The sequence below is a fragment of the Carcharodon carcharias genome, chromosome 2, assembly GCF_017639515.1.
Source record: "Carcharodon carcharias isolate sCarCar2 chromosome 2, sCarCar2.pri, whole genome shotgun sequence".
In the NCBI taxonomy this organism is placed as follows: domain Eukaryota; kingdom Metazoa; phylum Chordata; class Chondrichthyes; order Lamniformes; family Lamnidae; genus Carcharodon; species Carcharodon carcharias.
This window is the reverse complement of record NC_054468.1, coordinates 60,697,166-60,724,435: the sequence shown is the minus strand read 5'-3', so window position 1 is coordinate 60,724,435 and position 27,270 is coordinate 60,697,166. Positions and strand designations below refer to the sequence as shown.

At 45.3% G+C, this 27,270-nt stretch overlaps 1 protein-coding gene across 12 annotated transcripts in view; it reads right to left on the bottom strand.

Moving 5' to 3' along the window:
• The window catches only part of si (sucrase-isomaltase (alpha-glucosidase)), a 243,278-nt gene that overhangs the window by 136,016 nt on the left and 79,992 nt on the right, over window positions 1–27,270 (bottom strand). For all 12 annotated transcript variants that reach the window (XM_041216425.1, XM_041216411.1, XM_041216418.1 and 9 more), the window contains 2 exons: window positions 17,336–17,448; window positions 17,010–17,135 (listed from right to left, as the gene is read on the bottom strand). In XM_041216425.1, coding sequence (XP_041072359.1) covers window positions 17,010–17,135; window positions 17,336–17,448 — 239 coding nt within the window. The remainder of the gene's footprint in view (window positions 1–17,009; window positions 17,136–17,335; window positions 17,449–27,270) is intronic.

Here is a 27,270-nt window from a genome sequence, read left to right as displayed (position 1 = left end):
GGAGAAACAAGCAGACCGGGATCAGAGCGGAGAAACAAGCAGACCGGGATCAGAGCGGAGAAACAAGCAGACCGGGATCAGAGCGGAGAAACAAGCAGACCGGGATCAGAGCGGAGAAACAAGCAGACCGGGATCAGAGCGGAGAAACAAGCAGACCGGGATCAGAGCGGAGAAACAAGCAGACCGGGATCAGAGCGGAGAAACAAGCAGACCGGGATCAGAGTGGAGAAACAAGCAGACCGGGATCAGAGCGGAGAAACAAGCAGACCGGGATCAGAGCGGAGAATCAAGCAGACCGGGATCAGAGTGGAGAATTAAGCAGACCGGGATCAGAGTGGAGAAACAAGCATACCAGGATTAGAGTGGAGAAACAAGCAGACCGGGATCAGAGTGGGGAAACAAGCAGACCGGGATCAGAGTGGAGAAACAAGCAGACCTGGGTTAGAGCGGATAAAGAAGCAGACCGGGATCAGAGTGGAGAAACAAGCAGACCAGGATCAGAGCGGAGAAACAAGCAGACTGGGATCAGAAGGGAGAAACAAGCAGACCGGGATCAGAGCGAAGAAACAAGCAGACCGGGATCAGAGCGAAGAAACAAGCGGAACGGGATCAGAGCGGAGAAACAAGCAGACCGGGATCAGAGCGGAGAAACAAGCAGACCGGGATCAGAGCGGAGAAACAAGCAGACCGGGATCAGAGCGGAGAAACAAGCAGACTGGGACCAGAGCAGAGAAACAAGCAGACCAGGATCAGAGCGGAGAAACAAGCAGACTGGGATCAGAGCGGTGAAACAAGCAGACCTGGGTTAGAACAGAGAAACAAGCAGACCGGGATCAGAGTGGAGAAACAAGCAGACTGGGATCAGAGCGGAGAAACAAGCAGACTGGGGTCAGAGTGGAGAAACAAGCAGGAGTGACTGAGGGAATTTTGTGAGGAGGGAAGGGGTGATCTTTTCCTTTTCTACCTTTCCTCAGAAAGGAGAGTATCTGCCTTGGTAAGGAGGACCTGGTGAGTAAATTAGAAAAGTATAATATTTTTAAACAAGTTGCTGTACTTGGATTTAACTGAGAAGCCCAGGAATAAGGGAAATTTAGTAATAAAGTAGTATAAATAATCCAAAGTAGAATAAAGTTAACATAAGGGAATGAGGGTTCCCTTATAAGGAATAAATAAGTAGGGAGATGGTGCAGGAGTCCTTTGGTTCTCCGTTTTGGAAGCTGGTGAGGGCGTTTGTTCTTCAGAGGAGTGCAGTCAGAGCCAAGTTTGTGGCACCACAAGCGGCTCGGCTGTACAGCTGGGGAGGAAGAAGAAAGAAAAAGCAATAGTGATAGTGGATTCATTGGTTCAGAGAACAGACAGGTATTTCTGTGGCCTTAGACGTGATTCTAGGATGGTATGTTGCCTCCCTAGTGCCAGGGTCAAGGATGTCACAGAGCAGCTACAGAACAATCTTCTGGGGAAGGGTAATTAGCCAGAGGTCGTGGTCCACATTGGTACCAATGACTTAGGGAGGAAGGGGGATGTGGTCCTGTAATCAGAATTTAGGGAACAATGTAGAAAATTAGCCAGCAGGTCCTCAAATGTAGTAATCTCCAGATTACTCCCAGTACCACATGCCAGTGAGTACAGAAATAGGAGGAGAAGGCAGGTGAATGCACGGCTGGAAAGATGGTGCAGGAGGGAGAGCTTTAGATTCTTGGGACACTGGGACTGGCTCTGGGGGAGATGGCATGTTTACAAGCCAGATGGGTTGCAGCTGAACAGAGCTGGGACTGAGTTACACCACAGGGCATTTTGCTCATGCTGTTGGGAAGGCTTTAAACTAACTCAGCTGGGGTGTGGGAACCAAGAGAAAATATTAGAGAGGAATTTCAGTGTGCACAAAATACTGGGAGGGACAGATAGCACTAATACAGAGAATAGTAAGATAATAGGTAAAGTTGGAGCGAGGGAGAAAGTAACAAAATCTAAATCAGGGTTACTATGCATGTATTTGAATGCACAGAGTATAGTAAATAAGATTGGGGAGTTACAGGTGCAGATTGCCACGTGGAAATATGATGCTTTGGTGATAACAGGGACCTGGCTCAAGGAAGGACAGAACAGGGTGTTAAATATTCCTGGGTACAAGGTGTTCAGAAAAGATAGGAAAGGAAGGAAAGGAGGAGGGGTGACTGGGTGACTTTAATTACCTGAATGTAGACTGGGACAGTGGCAGTGTAAAGGGTGGAAAGAGGTAAAAGTTCCCAGATGGTGTTCAGGAAAATTTTCTACAGCAATATGTGCCCAATCCAACAAGAAAGGACACACTGTTGAACCTAGTTCTTGGAAATTAGGTGGGCCAAGTAGATCAAGAGTCAGTGGGGGAACATTTAAGAGACAGTGGTCATTGCATTGTACATTTTAGGATGATGATAGAAAAGAACGATAAGCAATCCAGAGTAAGAATAATTAAATGGATGAGAGCTGACTACACAACAGACTTGTGAGAAAAGTTATTGCTCATGGAATAAAAGGGACAGTAGCAACGTGGATACAACATTGGCTGAAAGGTTGGAATCAGAGGGTAATGGTCAATGGATATTTTTCAGGCTGGAGGAAGGTTTGTAATGGGGTTCCCCAGGGGTCAGTATTGGGACCCTTGCTTTTCCTGATATATATTCATGATCTAGATCTAGATGTGGAGGGAACAATTTCAAAGTTTACGGATGATGCAAAGCTTGGGAGTGTTGTAAACTGTGAGGAGCACAGTGTAGAACTTCAAAAGAACATAGACAAGTTGGTGAAGTCGGCAGAGAGTTGGCAGGTGAAGTTCAATATAGAGAAGTGTGAGGTGATGCATTTTGGTAGGATGAAAATATTAAATAAGGGGTGAAATCTTGAAGAGAGTGCAGGAGCAGAAAGATCCTGGTGTATATGTGCATAGGTCACTGAAGGTGACAGGACAGGTGGAGAGAGCCATTAATAAAGCATATAGTATCCTGGGCTTTATTAATAGGGGCATGGAGTACAAGAGCAAGGAGGTTATACTGAATTTATACAAGATGCTCATTAGGCCTCAGCTGGAGTACTGTATACAGTTCTGGGGGCCACATTATAGGAAGGATGTGAACACATTGGAGAGAGTGCAGAAGAGGTTTACAAAAGTGGTTGCAGGGTTGAGAAATTTCAGTGACAAAGATAGATTGGAGAGGTTGGGACTGTTTTCCTTGGAGAAAAGAAGGCTAAGAGGATATTTGATAGAGATGTTCAAAATCATGAGGCAGCTAGACAGAGTAGATAGGGAGAAGCTGTTCCCACTCATAAAATGATCAAGAACAAGAGGGCACAGATTTAAAGTGATTTGCAAAAGAAGCAAATGTGATGTGAGAAAAAACTTTTTCACACAACCAATGGTTCACGTCTGGAATGCACTGCCTGGAAGTGTGATGGAGGCAGGTTCAATCGAGGCATTCAAGAGGGTATTAGATAATAATTTGAATAGAAACAATGTGCAGGGGTACAGGGAAAAGGCAGGGCAATGGTACTAGGTCATAATGCTCATTTGGAGAGCTGGTGTAGACACGATGGGCTGAATGGCTTCCTTCTGTGCCATTAAATTTCTGTGATTCTGAGCGGAGAAACGAACAGGCTGGGAGTGGAGTGGAGAAACAAGGAGGGCGGGAGTGGAGAAAGCAGCAGGCCGGGAGCAGAACGGAGAGACAAGCAGGCTGAGAACGGAGCGGAGAAACTAGCAGGCCAGAGCTGAGCGGAGAAACTAGCAGGCCAGAGCTGAGCGGAGAAACTAGCAGGCCAGAGCTGAGCGGAGAAACTAGCAGGCCAGAGCTGAGCGGAGAAACTAGCAGGCCAGAGCTGAGCGGAGAAACTAGCAGGCCAGAGCTGAGCGGAGAAACTAGCAGGCCAGAGCTGAGCGGAGAAACTAGCAGGCCAGAGCTGAGCGGAGAAACTAGCAGGCCAGAGCTGAGCGGAGAAACTAGCAGGCCAGAGCTGAGCGGAGAAACTAGCAGGCCAGAGCTGAGCGGAGAAACTAGCAGGCCAGAGCTGAGCGGAGAAACTAGCAGGCCAGAGCTGAGCGGAGAAACTAGCAGGCCAGAGCTGAGCGGAGAAACTAGCAGGCCAGAGCTGAGCGGAGAAACTAGCAGGCCAGAGCTGAGCGGAGAAACTAGCAGGCCAGAGCTGAGCGGAGAAACTAGCAGGCCAGAGCTGAGCGGAGAAACTAGCAGGCCAGAGCTGAGCGGAGAAACTAGCAGGCCAGAGCTGAGCGGAGAAACTAGCAGGCCAGAGCTGAGCGGAGAAACTAGCAGGCCAGAGCTGAGCGGAGAAACTAGCAGGCCAGAGCTGAGCGGAGAAACTAGCAGGCCAGAGCTGAGCAGAGAAACTAGCAGGCCAGAGCTGAGCGGAGAAACTAGCAGGCCAGAGCTGAGCGGAGAAACTAGCAGGCCAGAGCTGAGCGGAGAAACTAGCAGGCCAGAGCTGAGCGGAGAAACTAGCAGGCCAGAGCTGAGCGGAGAAACTAGCAGGCCAGAGCTGAGCGGAGAAACTAGCAGGCCAGAGCTGAGCGGAGAAACTAGCAGGCCAGAGCTGAGCGGAGAAACTAGCAGGCCACGGTCAGGGCGGAGAGACAAGTAGGCCAGGCTCTGAGCAAAGAAACCAACAGGACTTGAGCGGAGTGAAGAAGCAAGCAAGCCGCGAGTGGAGTGGGTTATGAACTGTCAGTCTGAACCAAAGGGAAGGGACAAGAAATTTTTTCTCTTAGGTGGTTGAGTGTTTTTGGAGCTCTCTTCCTCAAAAGGTGGAAGCAGAGTCTTTGAATACTTTTATAGAGTCATAGAGGTCTACGGCACTGAAAAGGACCCTTCGGCCCATTGAGTCTGCGCCGGTCAAACAAGTACCTAACTATTCTAATCCTATTTTGCAGCATTAGGCCCATAACCTTGTATGCCACGGCATCGCAAATGCACATCCAAATACTTCCTAAACGTTATGAGGGTTTCTGCCTCTACCAGCCCTTCAGGCAGAGTTCCAGATTCCCACCACCCTCTGGGTGAAAAAATTCTTCCTCACATCCCCTCTAAACCTCCTGCCCCTTACTTTATATCTATGCCCCCTGGTTACTGATCCATCCACCAAGGGGAAAAGTTACTTTCTGTCTACCCTATCTATGCCCCTCATAATTTTATATACCTCAATCATTTCCCCCCTCAATCTCCTCTCCTCCAGGGAAAATAATGCCCCAGTCTATCCAATCTCTCCTCGTAACTAAAACTCTCCAGCTCAGGCAACATCCTGGTAAATCCCTTCTGCACTCTCTCTAGTGCAAACCCATCCTTCCTATAATGCAGATTCCAGAACTGCACGCAATACTTCAGCTGTGGCCTAACCAGCGTTTTATACAGTTCCAGCATAACCTCCTTGCTCTTATATTCTAAGCCTCAGCTAATAAAGGCAAGTATCCCATATGCTTTCTTAACCACCTTATCTACCTGTCCTGCTACCTTAAGGGACCGGTGGACATGCACACCAAAGTCCCTCTGATCCTCAGTACTTCCCAGGGTCCTACCATTCATTGTGTATTCCTGTAGCTTGTTCGTCTTGCCCAAGTGCATCACCTCACACTTACCTGGATTAAATTCCATTTTCCACTGATCAGCCCATCTGACCAGCCTGTCTATATCCTCCTGTAATCTAGGGCTATCCTCCTCACTATTTACCATCCCACCAATTTTCGTGTCATCCGCGAACTTGCTGATCAACCCTCCTATATTCAAGTCTAAATCGTTTATATATACAACAGCAAGGGACCCAACACCGGTCCCTGTGGGGCCCCACTGGACACAGGCATCCAGTCACAAAAACATCCCTCGACCATCACCCTCTGTTTCCTGCCACTCAGCCAATTCTGGATCCAATTTGCCAAATTGCCTTGGATCCCACGGGCTCTTACCTTCGTTACCAGTCTCCCATGCGGGACCTTATCAAAAGCCTTGCTGAAGTCCAAGTATTTACTCAGGAAACTGGCATAGTGCATAAGGAAGGAAGGGAAACAAGCAATAGTGTCATGGAACATATAGAGGTGCTTGCTGCCTTACAGCGAATAAAGGTAGATAAATCCCCTGGGCCTGACATGATATTCCCTCGGACCTTGAGGGAGACTAGTGTAGAAATTGCAGGGGCCCTGGCAGAAATATTTAAAATGTACTTAGCCACGGGTGAGGTGCCGGAGGATTGGAGTGTAGCTCATGTTATTCCGTTGTTTAAAAAAGGTTCCAAATATAAACCAGGTAATTACAGGCCAGTGAGCCTGACGTCAGTTGTAGGTAAATTATTGGAAGGTGTTCTGAGAGATCGGATATACAATTATTTGGACAGCCAAGGGCTGATTAAGGATAGTCAGCATGGCTTTGTGCGTGGTAGGTCGTGTTTAATGAACCTTGTAGAGTTTTTCGAGGAGGTTACCAAGGAAGTAGATGAAGGAAAGGCTGTGGATGTTGTCTACATGGACTTTAGTAAGGCCTTGGACAAGGTCCCACATGGGAGGTTAATTCAGAAGGTTCAACACTTGGTATCCATGGAGAGGTTGTAAACTGGATTTGAAATTGGCTGTGTGGGAGAAGACAGATAGTGGTAGTGGATGATTGCTTCTCAGACTGGAGGTCTGAGACTAGTGGTGTGCCTCAGGGATCTGTGCTGGGACCATTGTTGTTTGTTGTCTATATCAATGATTTCGATGATAATGTGGTAAATTGGATCAGCAAGTTTGCTGATGACACCAAGATTGGAGGCAAAAACAAAAACAGAATTACCTGGAAAAACTCAGCAGGTCTGGCAGCATCGGCGGAGAAGAAAAGGGTTGACGTTTCGAGTCCTCATGATCCTTCGACAGAACTTCGTCAGTTCTGTCGAAGGGTCACGAGGACTCAAAACATCAACCCTTTTCTTCTCTGCCGATGCTGCCAGACCTGCTGAGTTTTTCCAGGTAATTCTGTTTTTGTTTTGGATTTCCAGCATCCGCAGTTTTTTTGTTTTTATCCAAGATTGGAGGCGTTGTGGAGAGCAAGGAAGGCTTTCAAAGCTTGCAGAGGGATCTGGACCAACTGGAAAAATGGACCAGAAAATGGCAGATGGAATTTAATGCAGAAAAGTGCATTTTGGAAGGACAAACCAAAGTAGGACATACACAGTAAATGGTAGGGCACTGAGGAGTGCGGAGGAACAAAGGGATCTGCGAGTTCTGATACATAATTCCCTGAAAGTGGCGTCACAGGTAGACAGGGTTGTAAAGAAAGCTTTTGGAATACTGGCCTTCATAAATCTATTGAGTATAGGAGTTGGGATGTTATGGTGAGGTTGTATAAGACATTGGTGGGGCAAACTTTGGAATATTGTGTGCAGTTCTGGTCGCCTAACTACAGGAAGGATATCAGTAAGATTGAAAGAGTGCAGAGTAGATTTACTAGGATGTTGCCGGGTCTTAAGGAGTTGATTTACAGGGAAAGATTAAACAGGTTAGGACTTTATTTCTTGGAGCGTAGAAGGATGAAGGGAGATTTGATAGAAGTTTACAAAATTATGAGGGGTATAGACAGAGTAAATGCGAGTAGGCTCTTTCCACTTAGATTAGGAGAGATAAACACAGGACATGGCTTTAGGGTGAAAGGGGAAAGGTTTAGGGGGAACATTAGGGGGAACATCTTCACTCAGAGAGTGGTGAGAATGTGGAACGAGTTGCCATCTGACGTGGTAAATGCAGGGTCACTCTTACGTTTTAAGAATAAATTGGAAAGATACATGGATGGCAGAGGTCTGGAGGGTTATAGACTGGGTGCAGGTCAATGGGATTAGTGGAATAATCTTTCGGCACAGACTAGAAGGGCTGAATGGCCTGTTTTCTGTGCTGTAGTGTTCTAAGGTTCTAAGTAGACTACGTCAAATGCACTGCCCTCATCTACACACCTGGTCACCTCTTCGAAAAATTCGATCAAATTGGTCAGACATGACCTCCCCTTAACAAAACCATGCTGACTATCCTTGGTTAATCTCTGCCTCTCCAAGTGTAGATTAATTCTGTCCCTCAGAATTGCTTCCAATAGTTTGTCCACCACTGAGGTTAGACTGACTGGCTTGTAGTTCACTGGTTTATCCCTTCCTCCCTTCTAGAATAACGATACCACATTGGCTGTCCTCCAGTCCTCTGTCACCTCTCCTGTGGCCAGAGAGGTATTGAAAATTATTGCCAGGGCCCCTATCGCTTCCTTTGCTTCACTCAACAGCCTAGGATACATTTCATCCAGGCCTGGAGATTTATCTACTTTTAAGCCTGCCAGACTACTTAGAACCACGACCCTTTCTATGCTAATTTCTTTAATTATACCACAGTCCTTCTGCCTGATTTCAATACCCACATCCTCCCTCTTACTTGTGAACACCGACACAAAGTATTCATTTAGAACCCTACCTACGTCTTCTTGCTCCACACACAAATTACCACTATAGTCCTTAATGGGCCCTACTCTTTCTCCAGTTATCCTCTTACTCTTAATGTACTTGTAAAATAACTTTGGATTTTCCTTTATTTTATCTGCCAATATTTTTTCATGCCCCCTTTTTGCTCTCCTAATTTCCTTTTTAAGTTCTCCTCTGCACATTCTATACTCCTCTAGGGCTTCTGATGTTTTAAGCCCTCGGTATCTGCCATAAGCTTCCATTTTTCTCTTTATCCAATCCTGTATATCCCTTGACATCCAGGGTTCCTTGGATTTGTTGGTCCCACCTTTTGTCTCCCTATTTCCTCCTTGAATAAGTTCCACTGCCCTGATGCAGATTTACCTAAAAGTAGCTGCTCCCAGTCCACTCTGACCAGAGCTAAATAAATTTTTAATTAACAAAGGGGTTAAAGGTTATCCAGGGTAGGGAGGAATGTGGGGTTGAGGCTGCATTCAGAACAGCCATGATCTTATTAAATGGTGGAGCAGGCTCGAGGGGCTGAGTGACCTACTCCTGCTCCTAGTCTGTGCGTTCGTATGTAAAAAATAAATTGTGAAGTGAAGTGACTGGACAAGGGGTCACATGCGGTGTGTTTTCTGGTAAGCTTTTAATTTAATATGAATTAATCAAATGTGAAGTAAGACTTGATCAATTAATTAGTATAAAAACTAAACCCAAATTGATAATTTAGCATGTAATTAAAATCATTGTTCAATTAACCAATCACACCTAGGGGATATACTTGAAATTTTAAGGGACATTAACATTAAAGAGTCTGTTTTGTTGGTACATTTTAAATTAAGTAAAAGCATGTCAGTTAACCTCAGTATAAAATAAAGTGATGTCAGCACAGGAGAAGCAACTGATTGCTGAGGAACTGGTCAGCCTTTATTCAATTTAATGGTGTCATAAACAAAGGCATGGCAGGGAAGCTTGTTCCTGTGCAGTGTGCATTCAATTCCTTGTGGGAATTCCAGGACACTTCTCATGTGGTTTGGTAGACATCCACATGTGCAGAGTGTGTCATCAGCTGCAGCAACTTGAGCAGTGGATTTCATAGCTTATGCAACAGCTAGTGTCACTGCAGTACATCTCCAAGCTGAGAGTTTTGTGGATAGAAGTGGTCACCCCACAGCTTTGGGCTATACAGGCAGAGAGGGGATGGGTGACCACCAGGCAGTCGAGGAAGGACAGACAAGTAATGCAGGAGTAATGCAGAAGATAAGAAAAACAACAGTGATAGGGGATTTAATAGTTTGAGGAATAAGCAGATGCTTCTGCAGCTACTGATATGAATACAGGATAGTATGTTGTCTCCCTGATGCCAGGGTTAAGGATGTCCCCGAGTGGATACAAAGCACCCTGGGGGAAGAAAATGAACAACTCTTCGCTGTAGTCCATACTTAGGCCAACGGTGTAGGTGGAAAAAGGAAGAGGCCCTCCAATCAGAGTTTAGGGAGCTAGTAAAGATATTAACAAACAGGATCTCAAAGGTAGTAATCTATCGATCATGCCCGGTACCATGCACCAGCCGGTTTGGAAATAGGAGGATAAAGCAGTTGAATATGTGGCTGGAGTGCAGGAGATAGGACTTTAGATTTCCTGGGACACTGGGCCAATTTAGGGGAAAATGGGATATTTCTAGCTTGGATGGACTGTACTTCAACAGAGCCAGGACCAATGATTTGCTAATACTATTAGGGAGGATTTAATCCAGGGATTCCCAAACCATGGATCACAACCTCCTGTGGGGTCACAGGACAAGATTTTAGGGTCACGAGCTCCAAGGCCTTAAAGGCAGCTGTGGAGCAGAAACTCTGTTGGATAAGTTCTGGGACTGGCTCTAAGGTCCCATGATTTGTGTACCTGATTTTTTTTCTGGTCTTGCAGTTCACAGGGTAGGGGAGTGAACAAGCTTCGCACTGACAGCCTCAGTGTCTGCTGTGAGCACTCCCAATTTTTTTCCTGGCTCAAATTACATTGGGAGGGAGGGGATTTAGCACCCTGGTCTGTATCATGCCCAGGTGTCTCATTAGGTCCAGTGAGTAAGATAACTTTTTCACAAAATTGTTTAAATTTAAAGGCACGTGATTTTCATACATTCAAAGTTAGTGCACACTTTAATAATTAAATAGTGAAGACTACTATCCCACTGTTTTGGTTTGTTACTGCCCACTCCCCACTCAACAATGAAAATCACCCCCACTGCTCAAGAAGTGAAAGCCATCCTCCTCACCACCCACCCACCACCCCTCCAGCCAACAACTCTCGCACCCCCCCCCCGATTTTCCTCTGCGTCACACCGATCCAGGGCATCAAAATGGGGATGCACAGGTAAAAGTTTGGGAAGAACTGAATTAAGCTAACTTGACAGGGGTGTGGGAAACAGGAGCTAACACTAGAGAGGAAAATCAAGGTGCACAGAAAATTGGGAGAGACAGGTAGCACTAGAATAGAAAATATTAGTTGGGATCTGAGTAAGAGGGAATGTAATAAGTTCGAACTTAGGTTCACTGTGCATGAATGTGAATGCACGAAGTGTGGTAAATAAGGATGGTGAGCTGCAGATGCAGATAGCCCTGTAGGAATATAATGTTGCAGCAATAATGAAGATCTGGCTCTAAAAAGGGCAGGACTAGGTATTTAATATTCCTGGATATGAGGTGATGTGGAAAGATAGTGAAAGAAAGAAAGGAGGAAGGAGTAGCAGTATTGATTAAGGAGAATATCACATTGCTGGAGAGACAGGATGACCTAGGGGGGGCAAGAACATTTTTAGTTCGTGCTAAGGAACAATAGTTGCACAATTACACTACTGGGTGCATTTTATAGGCCACCAAACAGTGGGACAGACGTAGAGGAACAAATTTTCAAGGAAATTATTGAGACATGCAAGATTTATAGGGTGGAATCGACCCAGAACTGCACTATGTGCAGTGGCAGGCGTGAAAATCAATGTTTTACCCACCAGCCGCAATGGCTAGTTTTTGCAGCGTATCGTCTTCTTCCCCCGTGTCTCACCTCATCAATAATGCATTCACGGGAAACATGCCAGGTCGCTGGTGGGTGGATTCAGATTTGCACACCACGCCATGACCTCAGCACTTCCTCACTCTGGGCGCCATATTTAAAGCGCACCAGAGTGCACCCTACTAAGGTGCTAAGACTGCTCCAGGCGACAGTTGGCCCTGAAAGCAAAGGTGATGGCAGCCCCCATATTTAGTGAGACCTCTCTGGGTTCTTGATGGATGCAGTGGAAGGTGGAGGCGATGTCCTCCACCTCCATTCTGGCCACAGGAAGTCCATCGTAGTCACCAATCCGGCTTGGGAGGCAGTGGCAGTCAGCGCAAAAGGAGCATAGAGGAGGTCAGCAATCCAGTGCAGGAAGAGGATGAACGATCTCAACTGTTCCGCCAGGGTAAGTCAACCACTATATCACTTTCAAACCACTCTCCCAAACCCATCACACATCTACAGGGATCTCACACCTCAAGGGACAACACTGCTAACTCACACACACACCCTACTTCTCCATCAGGCTCATATCCTCTGGAACTCACGTCCTCATCCCATCCACGGCTCTGCTCACCACACAAACATTTCACACATAGCTATCACCTGCCGCGGCATGCATCTTGTTCACATGTTCTCCATCAGTTTTCATGCAGGAGAAGAAGTTGGCTCACAACAGGAGAGGTCCCAGGCCAAGGATGGAGTGGTCTACATTGGGCCCCTCATTCATTTTGAGCAGTGTACCAGCACGCTGACTGGTGTGGATGCAGACTATGTCTGCGGTGACAGTGAGGTCAGCGGGGCATACCCACATAAGGCTCCTGCATCAGATCATCCCTCTCTCAACGCAAATGTGAGTGCTCTCTCTCCTGTTTCTGACTCCTGCCATGCGCTTCTCTACTTTGGTTCACAGGGAGCTCTGCCAAGCGACCGGTGCCCTCAGCCAGCCAGTCCCTCAGCTCCATCCATGTACTCATCTCTAGCCAAGAGGACACCTCCTCCATTGAAGAGTTGGAAATAAACAGCTGGAAGACCCATCACAGCGATTACCCACACTCCGCACCAGCACAGAGATACACACCTCAGTGGGACCTAGATGTAGAGCAGGTTCTGGTTCACAATGTGGAGTCATCATAGGGACATGTGTCTGCAGCAGGAGGAGGCAGGTTCAGCCAAGCTCCCTGACACTCGGAGGACTGCTGGGGATGAGACATCTGTCAGGTTAAGCCAGGTGACAAGCCTCTGGATTCGGCCTTCCAACTCATCGTGGAGAGTCAGCAGAAGGCAGAGGAACATCACGCAGAGCTGCTGGAAGCCCTCAACAGAGTGACACACAAATTGGAGGAGTGCGTCTGCCTGCTCTCTGATGAAGTAGTGCCCACATGTGCTCGTACAGAGGTCTCTATGGGGAGGATGGCAGATGCCATGGAGACCCTGGACCAACAGAACTCGACGATGTGTGCAGACATGCACTTCATCGCGATTGCCATGAGTAACTTCTCGCAGCGGCAGCATGGGAGGGAAACAAAGTGTCTCAACATGTCTCTAGATGCTTCTTATCCTCAAGAAGTCAAGCCGTGGCACTTGAAGGGAGGGGCAGCAGCAGCTGGAAACCCTGGGTCATCCATTCAGGAATCTCAGAAAATGTCTGCTCCCTCTGGGTCCCCTTAGCCTGTGACACCCTCAAACTCATCCTCTGTCACCAAAGAGGGAGCAACTAGCCTACAGAAGGACAAATAATGCAAGGCAGGACCCTCAAGGCCTCAGCTTTCCAGAGGATGGATGCCAAAGTCATCAGAGGCAACAGGGCCAATCATTGCACAGGTTGTCTCTACCCCTGCTGTGGTTGTCAGGGCAGCACCTAAAAGAAGTGGTAGGCCTAGAAAATTTAAGAAATTCTGATCACAAGTGATTGCATATTTTGTCACTTTATAATCTGAAAGCCCTCATATCATTCCAGGATGCTCAGGTGAACATGCACATTCCCTACCTTCCCGAGAATCCCACCCCATCCACATTGACCTCCTCCTTCCCACAACTCTTTTCCATGTTTACCTCCGTGTTGCCACCAACCACCCTTGATGCCCCTTCTACCGATACTGTCGCATGCTCACACTACCAGCTCCCTCTGTCTTCTGTTATTCTAACCAACCCTCCTTGCACATCAACCCCAGGTTTGCTTCCCTGGAGGCAGTCATTGACTCCACAGGTGCCTCCCTTGCATATTCATCTGAACATTCCACCCACCCCACGCCCCCAATCTTATTCCCTCCTCCCCCTGGACATCTTTCACCCTCCAACTCCCTCTCTTACATCTACCTCCCCACTTGCACCATTCTTCCCCCATTACACCGGCCCCTCCGTCCCCCCGTACTCCCCCCTCCCAATGCCGCCTCCTGCTCCCAACCTCACCTCCCCTAACACCTTCATTCCCCCAACATCACCCAACCTGACACCAAAGCCTCCCTCCCAACCTCAGCCCTCTACCCCACCCTGGTCACCTTCCTTTCCCACACGCACATAGACCGTCCCCTCTCCCTACCACCCTTCGCCAATCATCCATATCAGACCATGGCGAAGACCATGAAGTTCCAAAGCAGGTCCGAAGCATCAATGGAGACCATGGAAGATTGCGCAAGCCCACGGTGAAGTCTGTGAAGTTCTGAAGCCTCAGTAAAGTTGAAGCTGCTGCATGGAGACCTCCCACTTCTGAGAACTGCTTCGCAGCAGAGGCATATGCATGAGGATCCACCCAGCATGGGATGCACAGGGTCCGGTAGCTGTAAGCCTCCAGCATTTTCTTTTCTTCAGGTGTCCGTGATCTGAGCAAGGCCCTAAAGATAAGTCCCAGCTTCTGCATGTCACACTTGTCCAGTCGTGTTCTGGGCCAGTGTGTCTTCTTGCTGGCATAACAGTAAATCGGGCATGGTGGGATGTTTTTGGACAGGTCTTACTTTGCATCCCATTTGCTGGATGCAAACTGAGTTCACGCCAGCCTCAGCAGGATTTGCATTGGGATACCATTGGATGATCCCACAGTGATTTCACGCCAGTGTGAAACTGATTTCTGCCCCACCCACCATGATGCCCATTGCAAATGGGAACGGACAATTCTACCCTTACTGTAGTAATAATGGAGAGTGTTAAATAGCCTAATATATCAACTGGGAAAGTGATAACGTAAAGGGCAAAGATGGAAAAGAGTCTGTGAAGTGTGTTCAGGAGAATTTCCTAGATCAGTATGTTTCTGGCCCAATGTTGGATCTGCTTCCAGGGAATGAAGTGGGTCAAGAGGATCAAGTGTCAATGGGGGAACATTTAGGTGACAGTGATCACAGTATTATAAGTTATAGAGTGGTTAGGGAAAAGAACAAGGAGCAATCCAGAGTAAAAATAATTAATGTACGATGGCCAACTTCATTGGTGTAAGAACAATATGGTCCAGGCAAATTGGAAACAGAGATTGGCAGGCAAAAAATTAATGGAACAATGGGCTGAATTTAAAGAGGAGGTAGTTGAGGTATATTCCTTTAGAGTAAAAGGTAGGAAAAATGATGATGAAAGAGATAGAGAGCAAGATGAAGCAGAAAAATGATACACATGATAGATATCATGTGGATAATACAAGTGAGAATCAGGCTGAATATAGAATGATCAGTGGGGAAGTGAAGAAACAAGTAAAAGAAGCAAAGAGAGGGCATGAGAAGAAACCAGCAGCTAACATAAAAGGGAACCCAAAGTCTTCTGTAGGGCTACAAATAGCAAAAGGATATTGAGAGGAGGAGTTGGGGGCAATAAGAAACTTAAAAGTGCATTTATGCATAGAGGCAGGGGTCATGCCTGAGGTGCTAAATTAGTACTTTGCATCTGTCTTTACCAAGGAAAAAGATACTGCTCAGGTCATAGTGAAAAAGGGTTAAGAAACTGGAAGGGCTAAAAACTGATAAAGGAAAGGTATTAGATAGGCTGGCTGTACTTAGTCGAGAAGTCACCAGGACAAGATGGGATGCATCCAAAGGGAAGTAAGGGTGAAAATTGCAGAAGCACTAACCAAAATCTTCAAATCCTCCTTGGACACAGGGATAGTGCCAGAGGACTAGTGAATCATAAATGTTACACACTTGTTCAAAAAAGGGTATCAGGGAAAGCCCAGCATCTACAGGCCTGTCAGTTTAACTTTGGTGGTGGGAAAGCTTTTAGAAACAATAATTTGGGACAAAATTAAGTCACTTGGACAAATGTGGTTTGATTAAGAAAAGCCAGTATGGATTTGTTCAGAGAAAATTGTGTTGAACTAAGTTGATTGAGTTTTTTGATGATGTAACAAAGAGATTTGATGACGGTAATGTGGGTTATGTGGTGTACATGGACTTCCAAAAGGCATTTGATAAAATGCCACATAACCGGTTTGTCAGCAAAGTCAAAGGCCATAGAAGGAAAGGGTCAGTAGCGCATGGATGTGAACTTGCCTGAGTGACAGGAAGCAGAGAGTGTGGTTGTTTTTTTTGGATGAGAGGAAGGTATATTAATGACCTAGACTTGAGTGTATAAGGCACAATTTCAAAATTTGTGGGCGACATAAAGTTTGAAAGCATTGTGAATTGTCAGGAGGATAGTGATCAACTTAAAGAGGACACAGAAATGGGCGGATAAATGGCAGATGAATTTTAATGCAGAGAAGGTGAAGTGATTCTTTCTGATAGAAATAACAAGGAAAGGAAATATACAACACAAGGTACCATTCCAAAGGAGATGCAAGGGGAGAGGGGCCTGGAGATGCATGTGCATAAATGATTGCAGGTGGCAGAGTAGGTTGAGAAGGTGGTTAATAAAGCATACGAGGTTTTTAAATAGGGGCATTGAGCATAAAAGCAAGGATGTTACGATGAAACTTGATTAAAACACTGGTTCAGCCTTAACTGGAATATTGTGCCCAATTAGGAAGGATGTGAAGGCATGAGAGAGTGCAGAAAAGATTGACGAGAATGGTTCCATGGATGAGGGACTGCAATTATGAGGATAGACTGACAAAGCTGACGCTGTTCTCCTTAGTAAAGAGAAGGTTAAAAGAAGATTTGATAGAGATGCTCAAGATCACGAGGGGTCTGGACAGAGTAGATAGGGAGAAACTGCTCCTGTTGGCGGAAGGGTCGAGAACTGGAGGCCACCAATTTAAGGTGATTGGGAAAGAAGCAACGGTGATATGGAAAAAACATTTTTACACAGCAGGTGGCTAGGATCTGGAATTTATTGCCTGGAGTGTGATGGAGGCAGATTCAATCAAGGCATTCAAAATTAGGTGAGGAGTAAAAGGCAGGGGAATTAGTCGAGTTGCTCTTGCAGTGAGCTGGCATGGACTCGATGAGCCAAATAGCCTCCTTCTGTGATGTAACGTTCTATGATTCTATGTGTTACTATGTTTTCTGAATGATAACCTTTTTAGGAAACAGAGGTATCAATCTATTTTCTTTATTTTACTGATGTAATTTTTTATAACAATGTGCTGTACTCACGTATGGGAGATTGATTTTTCTGTTCCTCTTCACTGTAGCTTCAACATCGTTGAGGTTTTTATAACCCCAGCGACTAAGTTGGAATCCCAGAGCCCAGTATGCAGGCATTAATGGTTTGCCAATCAGCTACATTATTTCAACCAAAAACAGAAATAGATGAATTATGTTCACTATCATATAGATCTCAAGCAAAAACATGTAAAGCACTTAACTAAGAAGAAGTTCCTCTTAAATGACAAGAATTGTATACAAAATTGTTTGAAAGTCATGATTCTGTAATTTTATCTAGTTCTGTTGCTATTTACTGATAATGACTGTTTACATACTGTTAAGTATTCACGAACAACGTCTTCAGGTGAAGAACCCAAAAAGATGTAAAAATCCAGAACTCCACCTATTGTCCTATATGTTACTGATGGGCTTGGCTGAAGTTCAACCTCTGTCAAGAGAAGAAATGGAGTCATGACCTGTTAATCAGGTTTACCCATTATGGTCAATTGTAGTACATTACAGATGGCCATAATAAATAGTGTAGTGTAATAGCCAAGCATTTTGTTATATTGCCCTCTCTGCTGCCCTCGCTGTTGGGAAGATGTAAATAAAATTAGTTCAGTAATGGCTGCCTGAGCTTCAAATGTGTTAGTCTTACTCAATGCAGTACACAATAAATAGTTATGCCGAGTTTAAGTTCTACTACTTTTAGTGGGGCTTTCAATAATAATAATAATCGATACTTGTAGTTAGCTATTAATAGACTACAAATAACATTGTAACATATGTTAAAAAAATACTCTGGAGTTTCTTATGCAATTGATTGCACTCTTATGTTGTACCCAAGGACTGATCAGTGTATTATCTGTACTGTAGAAATACTTCGGTGGCAAATATAATACATTGAAAGTATGAAAAACAATGGAGTTTAATTTTCTCCCACATAATGTGCTTCTGTAAAATTCTTATTGTGTGCTATTTTGATGCAGCCATTAGTCTATTTAAAATATGAACTGTTATTAATAGTGCACAAAGTCATTTTTTTTACAAGTCATTTAATTCTGTGTGCTTCCATTAGCAATCAAACACAGGCTACCTTCTGTTTCACTTTGTGAATATTTAGTTCATAATTTTTATGTTTTCGAATAACATTTAGTTTTCAGAATACTACTTTTAGGTTGAAGGTTAAAAGGTTAAATGTAGATAAATGGGCACAAGTGGCTAAGAAACTGATAAGCAACCCTGAAGAAGGTCAATTCAAGCAAGTTTGAAGTTCATTACACTTTAAGGTTAATCTATCTTCATCCTGCAAGGTCAGAGAGGGGTACAAACACTTAAACAATGGATGATCCAAGGCTAAGCCGGAGGGGCTAGATTTTCATCTTTGAGGTGGGTAACGGAAGTTTGGAAATTTCTCAGCTCGGCATGCCCACCTCAGGAGAAAGTTCCCACAAAAACATGATTTTCATTATTGGGGGGCAGGTGGGCTGCAATCAGGTCAGCCGACCCCGGAAAGAGTTCGGAAACAGTCACAGGGCTGCCAGGTGCTAAGTTGGGTTGTGGGAAAGGCCTGCCTCAGTGTTGCAGGCTTTCGTCCCAGTTAAAATAAAAGCAGTGAGGCCCTCTGGCCCTCAACCCCCCCACATCCCCTCACCTCCCACCCATTCCCCATCAATGTCACCTCATGCCCCCATGCCTCCCGAACTAGAATCAGGTCTGGCTGCCATTTTCACCACTCCATGGAGTATCTCCGACTCCATTGAAACCCAGCCAAAGATGTGGCTGAAGGGTCTCTGCTTACTTAAATATACGACTTAAATTATGTACATAATTTTCAGATGAAAGAACGTTGAAAAAAGCTTTACAAATATGAGAATGTCTTTGTGGGTCAGAGAGTCTGGAGAAAGGGCAATCATATTCATTAGCAATATAAGATCTTTATATAGATTCAGAATCAAAGGGGAGTTTATAAGCAAGTTATAAATAGGGAGGGCTGTAAAATCCATTTATTTCTTCAGATCACAGAAGCATTTTTAAGTTAGGGATAATTAACCAAAAGTTCTGTCTGAGGACATCCCAAAACGTGTGATATCACCATAGAGATAAGCTGTGGGAGAGAGGAGAGTCTTATATTTAATTTGTCTGGGTATTTGTTCCTAAGGAAGTTTAGTTACAGTTTGGGCTCTGGCAGCCTGAAGTTCATTGAGCGAAGATGGCCAAAGTTGATGGGCGTTAGTCAGGCTGGCAGTTAAGCCAAGCAAATACTAATTTCATCATTCTGCATGGAGTGTGGGTAGGGGCTTAATCACAGTTTGGATTTCATGAGGAAAAAGCTGCTGGAAGATTTACTCTAGCTCGCAGCTAGTGGAAAAAATCTATAGTTGATCTCACAGAGCTTTCTGACAAAGGAAGCAATAAGCAGAATTAGCTGTTGTGCACTCAGTTTTAAGGGCACAACCAGAAACTCCCGCCAAAAGTCAGTAAGCTCACCAAATTTTCTATCCCCCACCCCCCCTTAACAGGGCCCCCTGCAGGCAGGACCAGAAAATCCAGGCCACAGTTCATGATATCTTGAAGTTACTTACTTCTGTTGGGACTACCTAAAGGTATGCCACAGCCCTTTGGAATTTAATTTAATTTTCCTCAAGTTCCAGCTATTCTCTAAGGTGAGACTCTTTGTTTAATACCTTTTGACTCTGGATGCCTCAGTCTCTTATTCTGGTTACCTTTTCAATGCTTCCCAGCTAATTCAAAACAGTGCTTGTTTTGTTTAAGTCTTTTATATACAATAGTTTAATTTGTTAAAAAACGTGAAATCTTGTGGGTTGTCCACTGGTTCAAACAAAGTTTGGATTTCTCTTCAAATGTTAACAACCCTAATATGATTATAACAATTGATGCCGAAGCTAGGTGCTAACATGGTATACAGCCTGGAACAGTGTCTGACCTGAATTTAAAGTAGGCCATATTCTATATGTAAATGATGATGCTCATGAGGGTTGTTCATTATACATGTAGTAGAAAGTGAAGTATGCAATTATGAATGCCCAAAATTATGCTCATGCAATTGCTAATCATAATGCCTACATAAAATTGGTTACTATTTATTGTATAAAATATTTTGAGACATTCACTGCCATAATGTGCAATATAAACATAGGTTTTCTGAAGATCATCTTTTGCCTGAGATTTCTCCTCCTTAGATAACGGTGTTGATGCAATATCATATTTCTCACATCAAAAAATAGTTAGGCATGGATTGAGGCCTTACTGGAACACATTTGTGTGTGGAATTACAAAGAAGAACGAAGAAGAAAATATCCAATACAAATGCAGTGATATTTGTATGAAAAGTGCTAAGATTTAATAGCATGACATCACTAGAAAGGAACTATATCATGCGATCCAGCTTTAGTCTCACTTTTGCTTGTAAGCATAGCACACACAGAGTGATGCTCTGGGGACCAGGGCTAGAATCCCGCCATGGCAGATGGTAGAATTTAAATTCAATAAATATCTAGAATCAAAAGTCTAATGATGACCATGAAACCATTGTCGATTGTTGTAAAAACGCATCTGGTTCACTAATGTCCTTTCAGGAAGGAAATCTGACGTCCTTACCTGGTCTGGCCTACATGTGACTCCAGACCCACAGTAATGTGGTTGACTCTTAAATGTCCCTCTGCAATGGCCTAGTAAGCCACTCAGTTGTATCAAAACACTACAAAGTCTCAAAAAAACAGAATGAAACTGGACAGACCACCCAGCATTGACCTCAACACCGGAAATGACAACAGCAAACTCAGCCCTGTCGACCCTGCAAAGTCCCCCTTACTAACATCTGGGGGCTAGTGCCAAAATTGTGAGAGCTGTCTCACAGACTAGTCAAGCAACAACCTGATACAGTCATCCTCACGGAATCACACCTTACGAAAATGTCCAAGACACCACCATCACCATCCTTGGGTATGTCTTGTCCCATTGGCAGGACAAGCCCAGAAGAGGTGGTAGCACAGTGGCATACAGTTGGGAGGGAGTTGCCCTGGGTCCTCAACATCGACTCCAATGAAGTCTAAGTCTCAGGGCATCAGGTCAAACATGGGCAAGGAAATCTCCGGTGGATTACCATGTGCCACCCTCCCTCAGCTGATGAATCAGTGCTCCTCCATGTTGAACATCACTTGGAAGTAGCACTGAGGGTGTCAAGGGCGCAGAATGTACTCTGGGTGGAGGACTTCAATATCCAGCAGTAAGGCTGGCTTGGTAGCGCCATGACTGACTGAACTGGCCGAGTCCTAAAGGACGTTGCTGGTATACTGGGTCTGTGGCAGGTGGAGAGGGAACCAACAAAGGGGGAAAACATACTTGACCTCATCCTCACCAGCCTGCCTACGTAGATGCATCTGTCCACAACAGTATGGGTAGGAGTGACCACCACACAGTTATTGTGCAGACGAAGTCCAACCTTCACACTGAGGATACCCTCCATCGCGCTGTATGAGGATACCCTCCATCGCGCTGTATGGCACTACCACTATGCTAAATGGGACAGATTTCAAACGGAGCTAGCAACTAAAAAGAGTGGGCATCCATGAGGCGCTGTGGGCCATTAGTAGCAGCAGAATTGTACTCGAACAGAATCTGTAATCTCATGGCCTGGCATAACTCACACTTTACCATTACCATCAGGCCAGGGGATCACCCCTGGTTCAAGGAAGAGTGCAGGAGGGCATGCCAGGAGCAGCACAAGGCAAACCTAAAAATAGATGTCAACCTGGTTAAGCTACAACACAAGACAACTTGCATGTCAAAAAGCATAAGCAGCAAGTGATAGACAGAGCTAAGCAATCCCACGACCAATAGATCCAATCTAAGCTCTGCAATCCTGCCACATCCCATCATGAATGGTGGTGGACAATTAAATGACTCAATGGAGGAAGGGGCTCCACAAACATCCCCATCCTCAATGATGTCGGAGGCCCAGCACATCCATGCAAAAGATAAGGCTGAAGCATTTGCTACAATCTCCAGCCAAAAATGCCATGTGGTTGATTCATCTCGGCCTCCTCTGAGATCCCCAGCATCACAGTTGCCAGTCTTTAGTCAATTCAATTCATTCCATATGACATCAAGAAACGGCTGAAGGCACTGGGTACTGCAAAGGCTATAGGCCCTGACAACACTCCAGCAATAGTACTGAAGGCTTGTGATCCAGAACTTGCTGCGCCCCTAGCCAAGCTGTTTCAGTACAGCTACAACACTGGCATCTACCCAGCTATGTGCAAAATTGCCCAGGTATGTCCTGTACACAAAAAGCAGGACAAATCCAACTCGGTCAATTAACGCCCAATCAGTCTACTCTCGATCATCAGTAAAGTTAGGAAAGGGTCATCAACAGTGCTGTCAAGCGGCACTTGCTCAGCAATAACCTGCTCACTGATGTCCAGTTTGGGTTCCTGACCTTATTACAGCCTTGGTTCCAACATGGACAAAAGAGCTAAACTCCAGAGGTGAGGTGAGAGTGACTGCCCTTGACATCAAGGTCACATTTGACCGGAGTGTGGCATCAAGGAACCCTAGCAAAACTGCAGTCGATGGGAATCAGGGGGAAAAATTTCCACTGGTTAGAGTCATACCTAGCACAAAGGAAGATGGTTGTGGTTGTTGGAGGTCAGTTATCTTAGCTCCAGGACATCACTGCAGGTGTTCCTCAGGGTAGAGTCCTCGGCCCAACCATCTTCAGCTGCATCATCAATGACATTCCTTACATCTAAGGTCAGAAATGGGGATGTTCGCTGATGATAACACAAATGTTCAGCACCATTCGTGACTCCTCAGTTACTGAAACAGTCCGTCTCCAAATGCAGCAAGACCTAGACAATATCCAGGCTTGGGCTGACAAGTGGCATGTAACAGTTGTGCCACATAAGTATCACGCAATGACCATCTCCAACAAGAGAAAGTCTAACCATCACCCCATTACATTCAATGGCATTAGCATCACTGAATCCCCCACTATCAACATCCTGGGAGTTACCATTAACCAGAAACTGAACTGGACTAGCCATATAAATACTGTGGCTACAAGAGCAGGTCAGAGGCTAGGAATCCTGTGACAAGTAACTCACCTCCTGACTCCCCAAATCCTGTCCACCATCTACAAGGCACAATTCAGGAGTGTGATGGAATACTCCCCAATTGCCTGGATGAGTGCAGCTCCAACGACACTCAAGAAGCTTGACACCGTCCAAGACAAAACAGCCTTCTTGAATGGCATTACATCCACACATATTCCCTCCACTACCGACACACAGTAGCAGCAGTGTGTACCATCTACAAGATGCACTGCAGGAATTCACCAAGGCTCCTTAAACAGCACCTTCCAAACCCACAACCACTACCATCTAGAAGGACAAGGGCAGCAGATAGATGGGAACACCACCACCACCTGGAAGCTCCCCTCCAAGTCACTTACCATCCTGACTTGGAAATATATTGCCGTTTCTTCCCTGTCGCTGGGTCAAAATCCTGGAACTCCCTCCCTAAGAGCACAGTGGATGTACCTACACCACATGGATGGCAGCGGTTCAAGAAGGTAGTTCACCACCACCTTGTCAAGGGCAACTAGGGATGGGCAATAAATACTGACCCAGCCAACGAAGCCGACATCCCGTGATTGAATAAATAAAAGGTCTATCATTGTGCCCCAGATAAGAAGGGGGGTTCGTCACTTAGAGATACACTGTGCACTAGGCCCCTTAGGCCCTCAACGTCAATGTAAATTAAGGCAACTGTTCCGTAAAGCAGCTCGTGCAGCTAAGCAGAGTTCCAGTGACACAGTGCCATTAGGCATGGCAACTGAAAGAGAAGATGCTATTCAATTTAAATAAAATTAGGCACCCCTGCCCTTCAAATCCAACCAACCCTTGCCCAGTGTCCATGTATTCTCCCCACTGTCTCCTCCTAAGTAACTGAAAAGTACCCAGTGGTTGCTGCTACTCAACAATGCTGCCCTGACAATCCTAGTGCTTCATGAGAGGCTGCCCAGAATGTCACATGTAGGCCTTATCTTCCCTTTTGCAATATTGAACTATTGGTAACAAAATTGCATCATTCTTTCATCATGGACTGTTAGATACCATGGCAGCTCAATTATTTCTAATTGACATTTCTCATGTATTGTTGAAGCTGATAACCACTGTTACTTTCTACAGCATAACTCTTCTTTAGCTGTATCATTCCATTATAATGTTTCCTATTTGTGCTACTAATACTGAATTTTAAGAGTATGAAAAATATATTTACAATTTTAATACAAAGAGCAATCACAAAAAAATCTTTGCTTTTGCACCTAACAGACAACAAATGTTCTGTTCCATCTTTTGCAATGGTTGCTTTATATATATTTCTCACACCAGTGATAACAGCAGCATTTGGTAATTAAAAAGTAAATTACAGTGTGAAATATTACCCAAAAGTTATTTAAAACCTCAATACCATTTAGATCTAGGATTTGCAAAATATTTTTTTCAGATGTGTTCTTAAGGGGATGGGCAGTGCATAGCCTTGCCATGCAACTCTAAAGTAGAGGTAACAATATTACCCTTCTAGATTATATTTACAGCACATCTTACAATGACTTAATTGTACTCCCACCTCTCTCCCCATCCTTGTCACCTCTTGCAGGACAAGGTTACAAAAACTACAAGGAACAACAGAGAAGCGATCGCGGACAGGCACACCTGCATCTCCCCAGCCTCTTGGGAGAAGACAATGCTCTGTCATGTAGGATCAGTTCTGACTGAGGCTGTTGCATCTAGTATCATTGAGGACATACTACATGATGACACTTTCCTGTCTCCTGCACCTTCTGAAATCCCACTTTGTCTTCATTCTGCCATCTGGCATTAAGCACAAGCTGCAGATGGTGTGATTCGGGCCTCTTGCTTTCCACCCAATCCTAATTCCCTCAGCCTAACCCTCCCCTTCTGTATTTCTCCTTTCAGATACCTAAAATTTACCACCTGACCAGGCGGTGTAGTCTCACCAGGAAGGGCGAGAGCCACACTAAACATCTGATAAAGAAGCACCGCCACTAAATCTGACACTCAGCCACCAACACAGATGCTGGCATTGCACATCCCTCAGAGGGCATAGAGTCAGGATCAGGACATGGTGAGACCCAAGCATGAGTGGACTGCAACCAGGCCGGAGAAAGGACAGCTTACATGCCAGCTCCCAAAAAGTGAGATCATAAATGAGTTCTGCTACAGGGATTCAGGTGAGGACTTTGATGGTGCAGTGTAAAGGAGGATGCTGATGGTCATGCAGAAAGATGCTTGGTGAATTGCAAGTCTGCCTAACACATTTCTGTCACTGTGAAAGTGCATGAAGATGTCTAACTCCAAAATGGCAGAAGACTTCACATGAAGCACGGAATCCATTCTTTCCAGTTTGGAAGTCGTGGTCAAGATCATGACAGTCTTTGAGGACCCAGCCATGATACAGTGTCTGATGGCCCAGGTGTCAGCTTCTACTGCAGTACAAACAGAAGCCACCCAATGTCTCAGTGCTACAGTGGAGGCTCAGACTGAGGTCATGAGATCCATGCTTGCTGCCATGCAAGCCCAGATACATGCCGTGCAAACTCAGTCTGCTAGCATGGCTATGGATACTAGTGCATGCAAGCTTTCACAGCAATCCAACAATTTTTCCTTTAACTTCATTAGGATTGCTTGGGCAATGCCCTGAGGAAGTGCCAGTTGCTCTGAGGTGCACGAAACTGATGTCCTCTCTCACAATGACATCATTCATACTCTCACCAATGCCACTCCAGCAGCACCCCTGCTCATGGCTCTCACCCAGTAAGTCCAGACTATTGCCATCCATGCCGAGTTGGTGCAGTCCTAAGCTAGACCCTCAAGGGTGTCCTGCAAGGCCACCTGCAAGTGAAATTCAGCAGCCTTCCATCAAATATACGGCAGTCATTGCAGTAGCAGTGTGTCGGAGTATTAGGACAGGTAAAGGCACATACAAGACAGGCAATAAGGGAATAAACAAAGGTGAGTTCAGTTTTGTATGTATTATTGGGAGCATTATTGGATAAAGTTGTAATGGAATGGTTTTTGCTGGGGTTTTTTTTTCAGCATTTTGGCTGGGAGGACACTAGGATGGTATGTAGCAGATCAATAGAATGGTGAGAATTGTGAAGTAGCTGTGATGTGTAAATCAGATCTCATGAAAACCAAAGCGTGAGTGTCTCATCGCCAACAGCACTTTTTATTCTTTCATGGGATGTGGGCATTATTGGCTAGGGCAGTATTTATTCCCCAACCCTAATTGCCCTTGAGAAGGTGGTGGTGAGCCACCTGGGCAAAGAGGTCCTGGTTGCCTTCATTATTCCTCCTGCCCCTTGTCCTCCTCCTCCTCTTCTTCCTTTCCCTGAGATGCCCTCTGAAGGCCTAGTAGCAAGGGCTATGTCCTCATGAGAGCAGCACTCTAGATAACAAGCTGACTAGCATGAATTTGGAGACATGCTCCTGTGAGTAGTGAAGAGCTCCACCAGAGTGGGCTAGGCAGCGTGGTTATTGGTTATAGATGCCAATGTCTGCTCCATGATATTCCTGGTGGCAGCATAGTTTTCAATGTAGGAGCAATGTCAACACAGGCCAGGTGGTGTAAGGGGTGTTATAAGCCAGGTGTGGAATTAGTATCCTTATTACCCAACAGCCAGCCTCTGGATCTTCATGGTGGCCCAAAGATGGTGGTAGTAGCTTACTGATGCAAAATGAATGTGTTGTAACTGCTGCCAGATGAGCAAGTATTCCCCTACCCTATAGGATCTTCTGCAAATGGTCACATAGCAACTGGACGTTTATGGAGTGGCAGGTCCTTGCAGTTGCAACACATGTCTCTGTTGATACGTAGAGCCTGCAAAGCCTTGTGCATGCATCAACAGTACCCTGCGCCATTGGGAATCCTGATAGCTTGGCAAAGCTATGTACTCGCTCCTCTTGCTTCTCTCTATTAAGAGACAAGACAATGAAATCCCTTCTCCTTCTGAATACCTTCCTGATGCAGCAAAGTGTTGAAATGTCTCTGACTCGAGCTTAGAATGACCTACTGGTGTAGAAATTGAGGGTTACAGTTATTTTTAAGGCCATTGACAGCACCGTCCTTATCTGCTCTGCAGCTGTAGGTCTGGTTGTACAAGATTGCACAGCTTAGTTACCACATCCTTGGTGAAATGTAGGTGCCTCAGACATTGCTC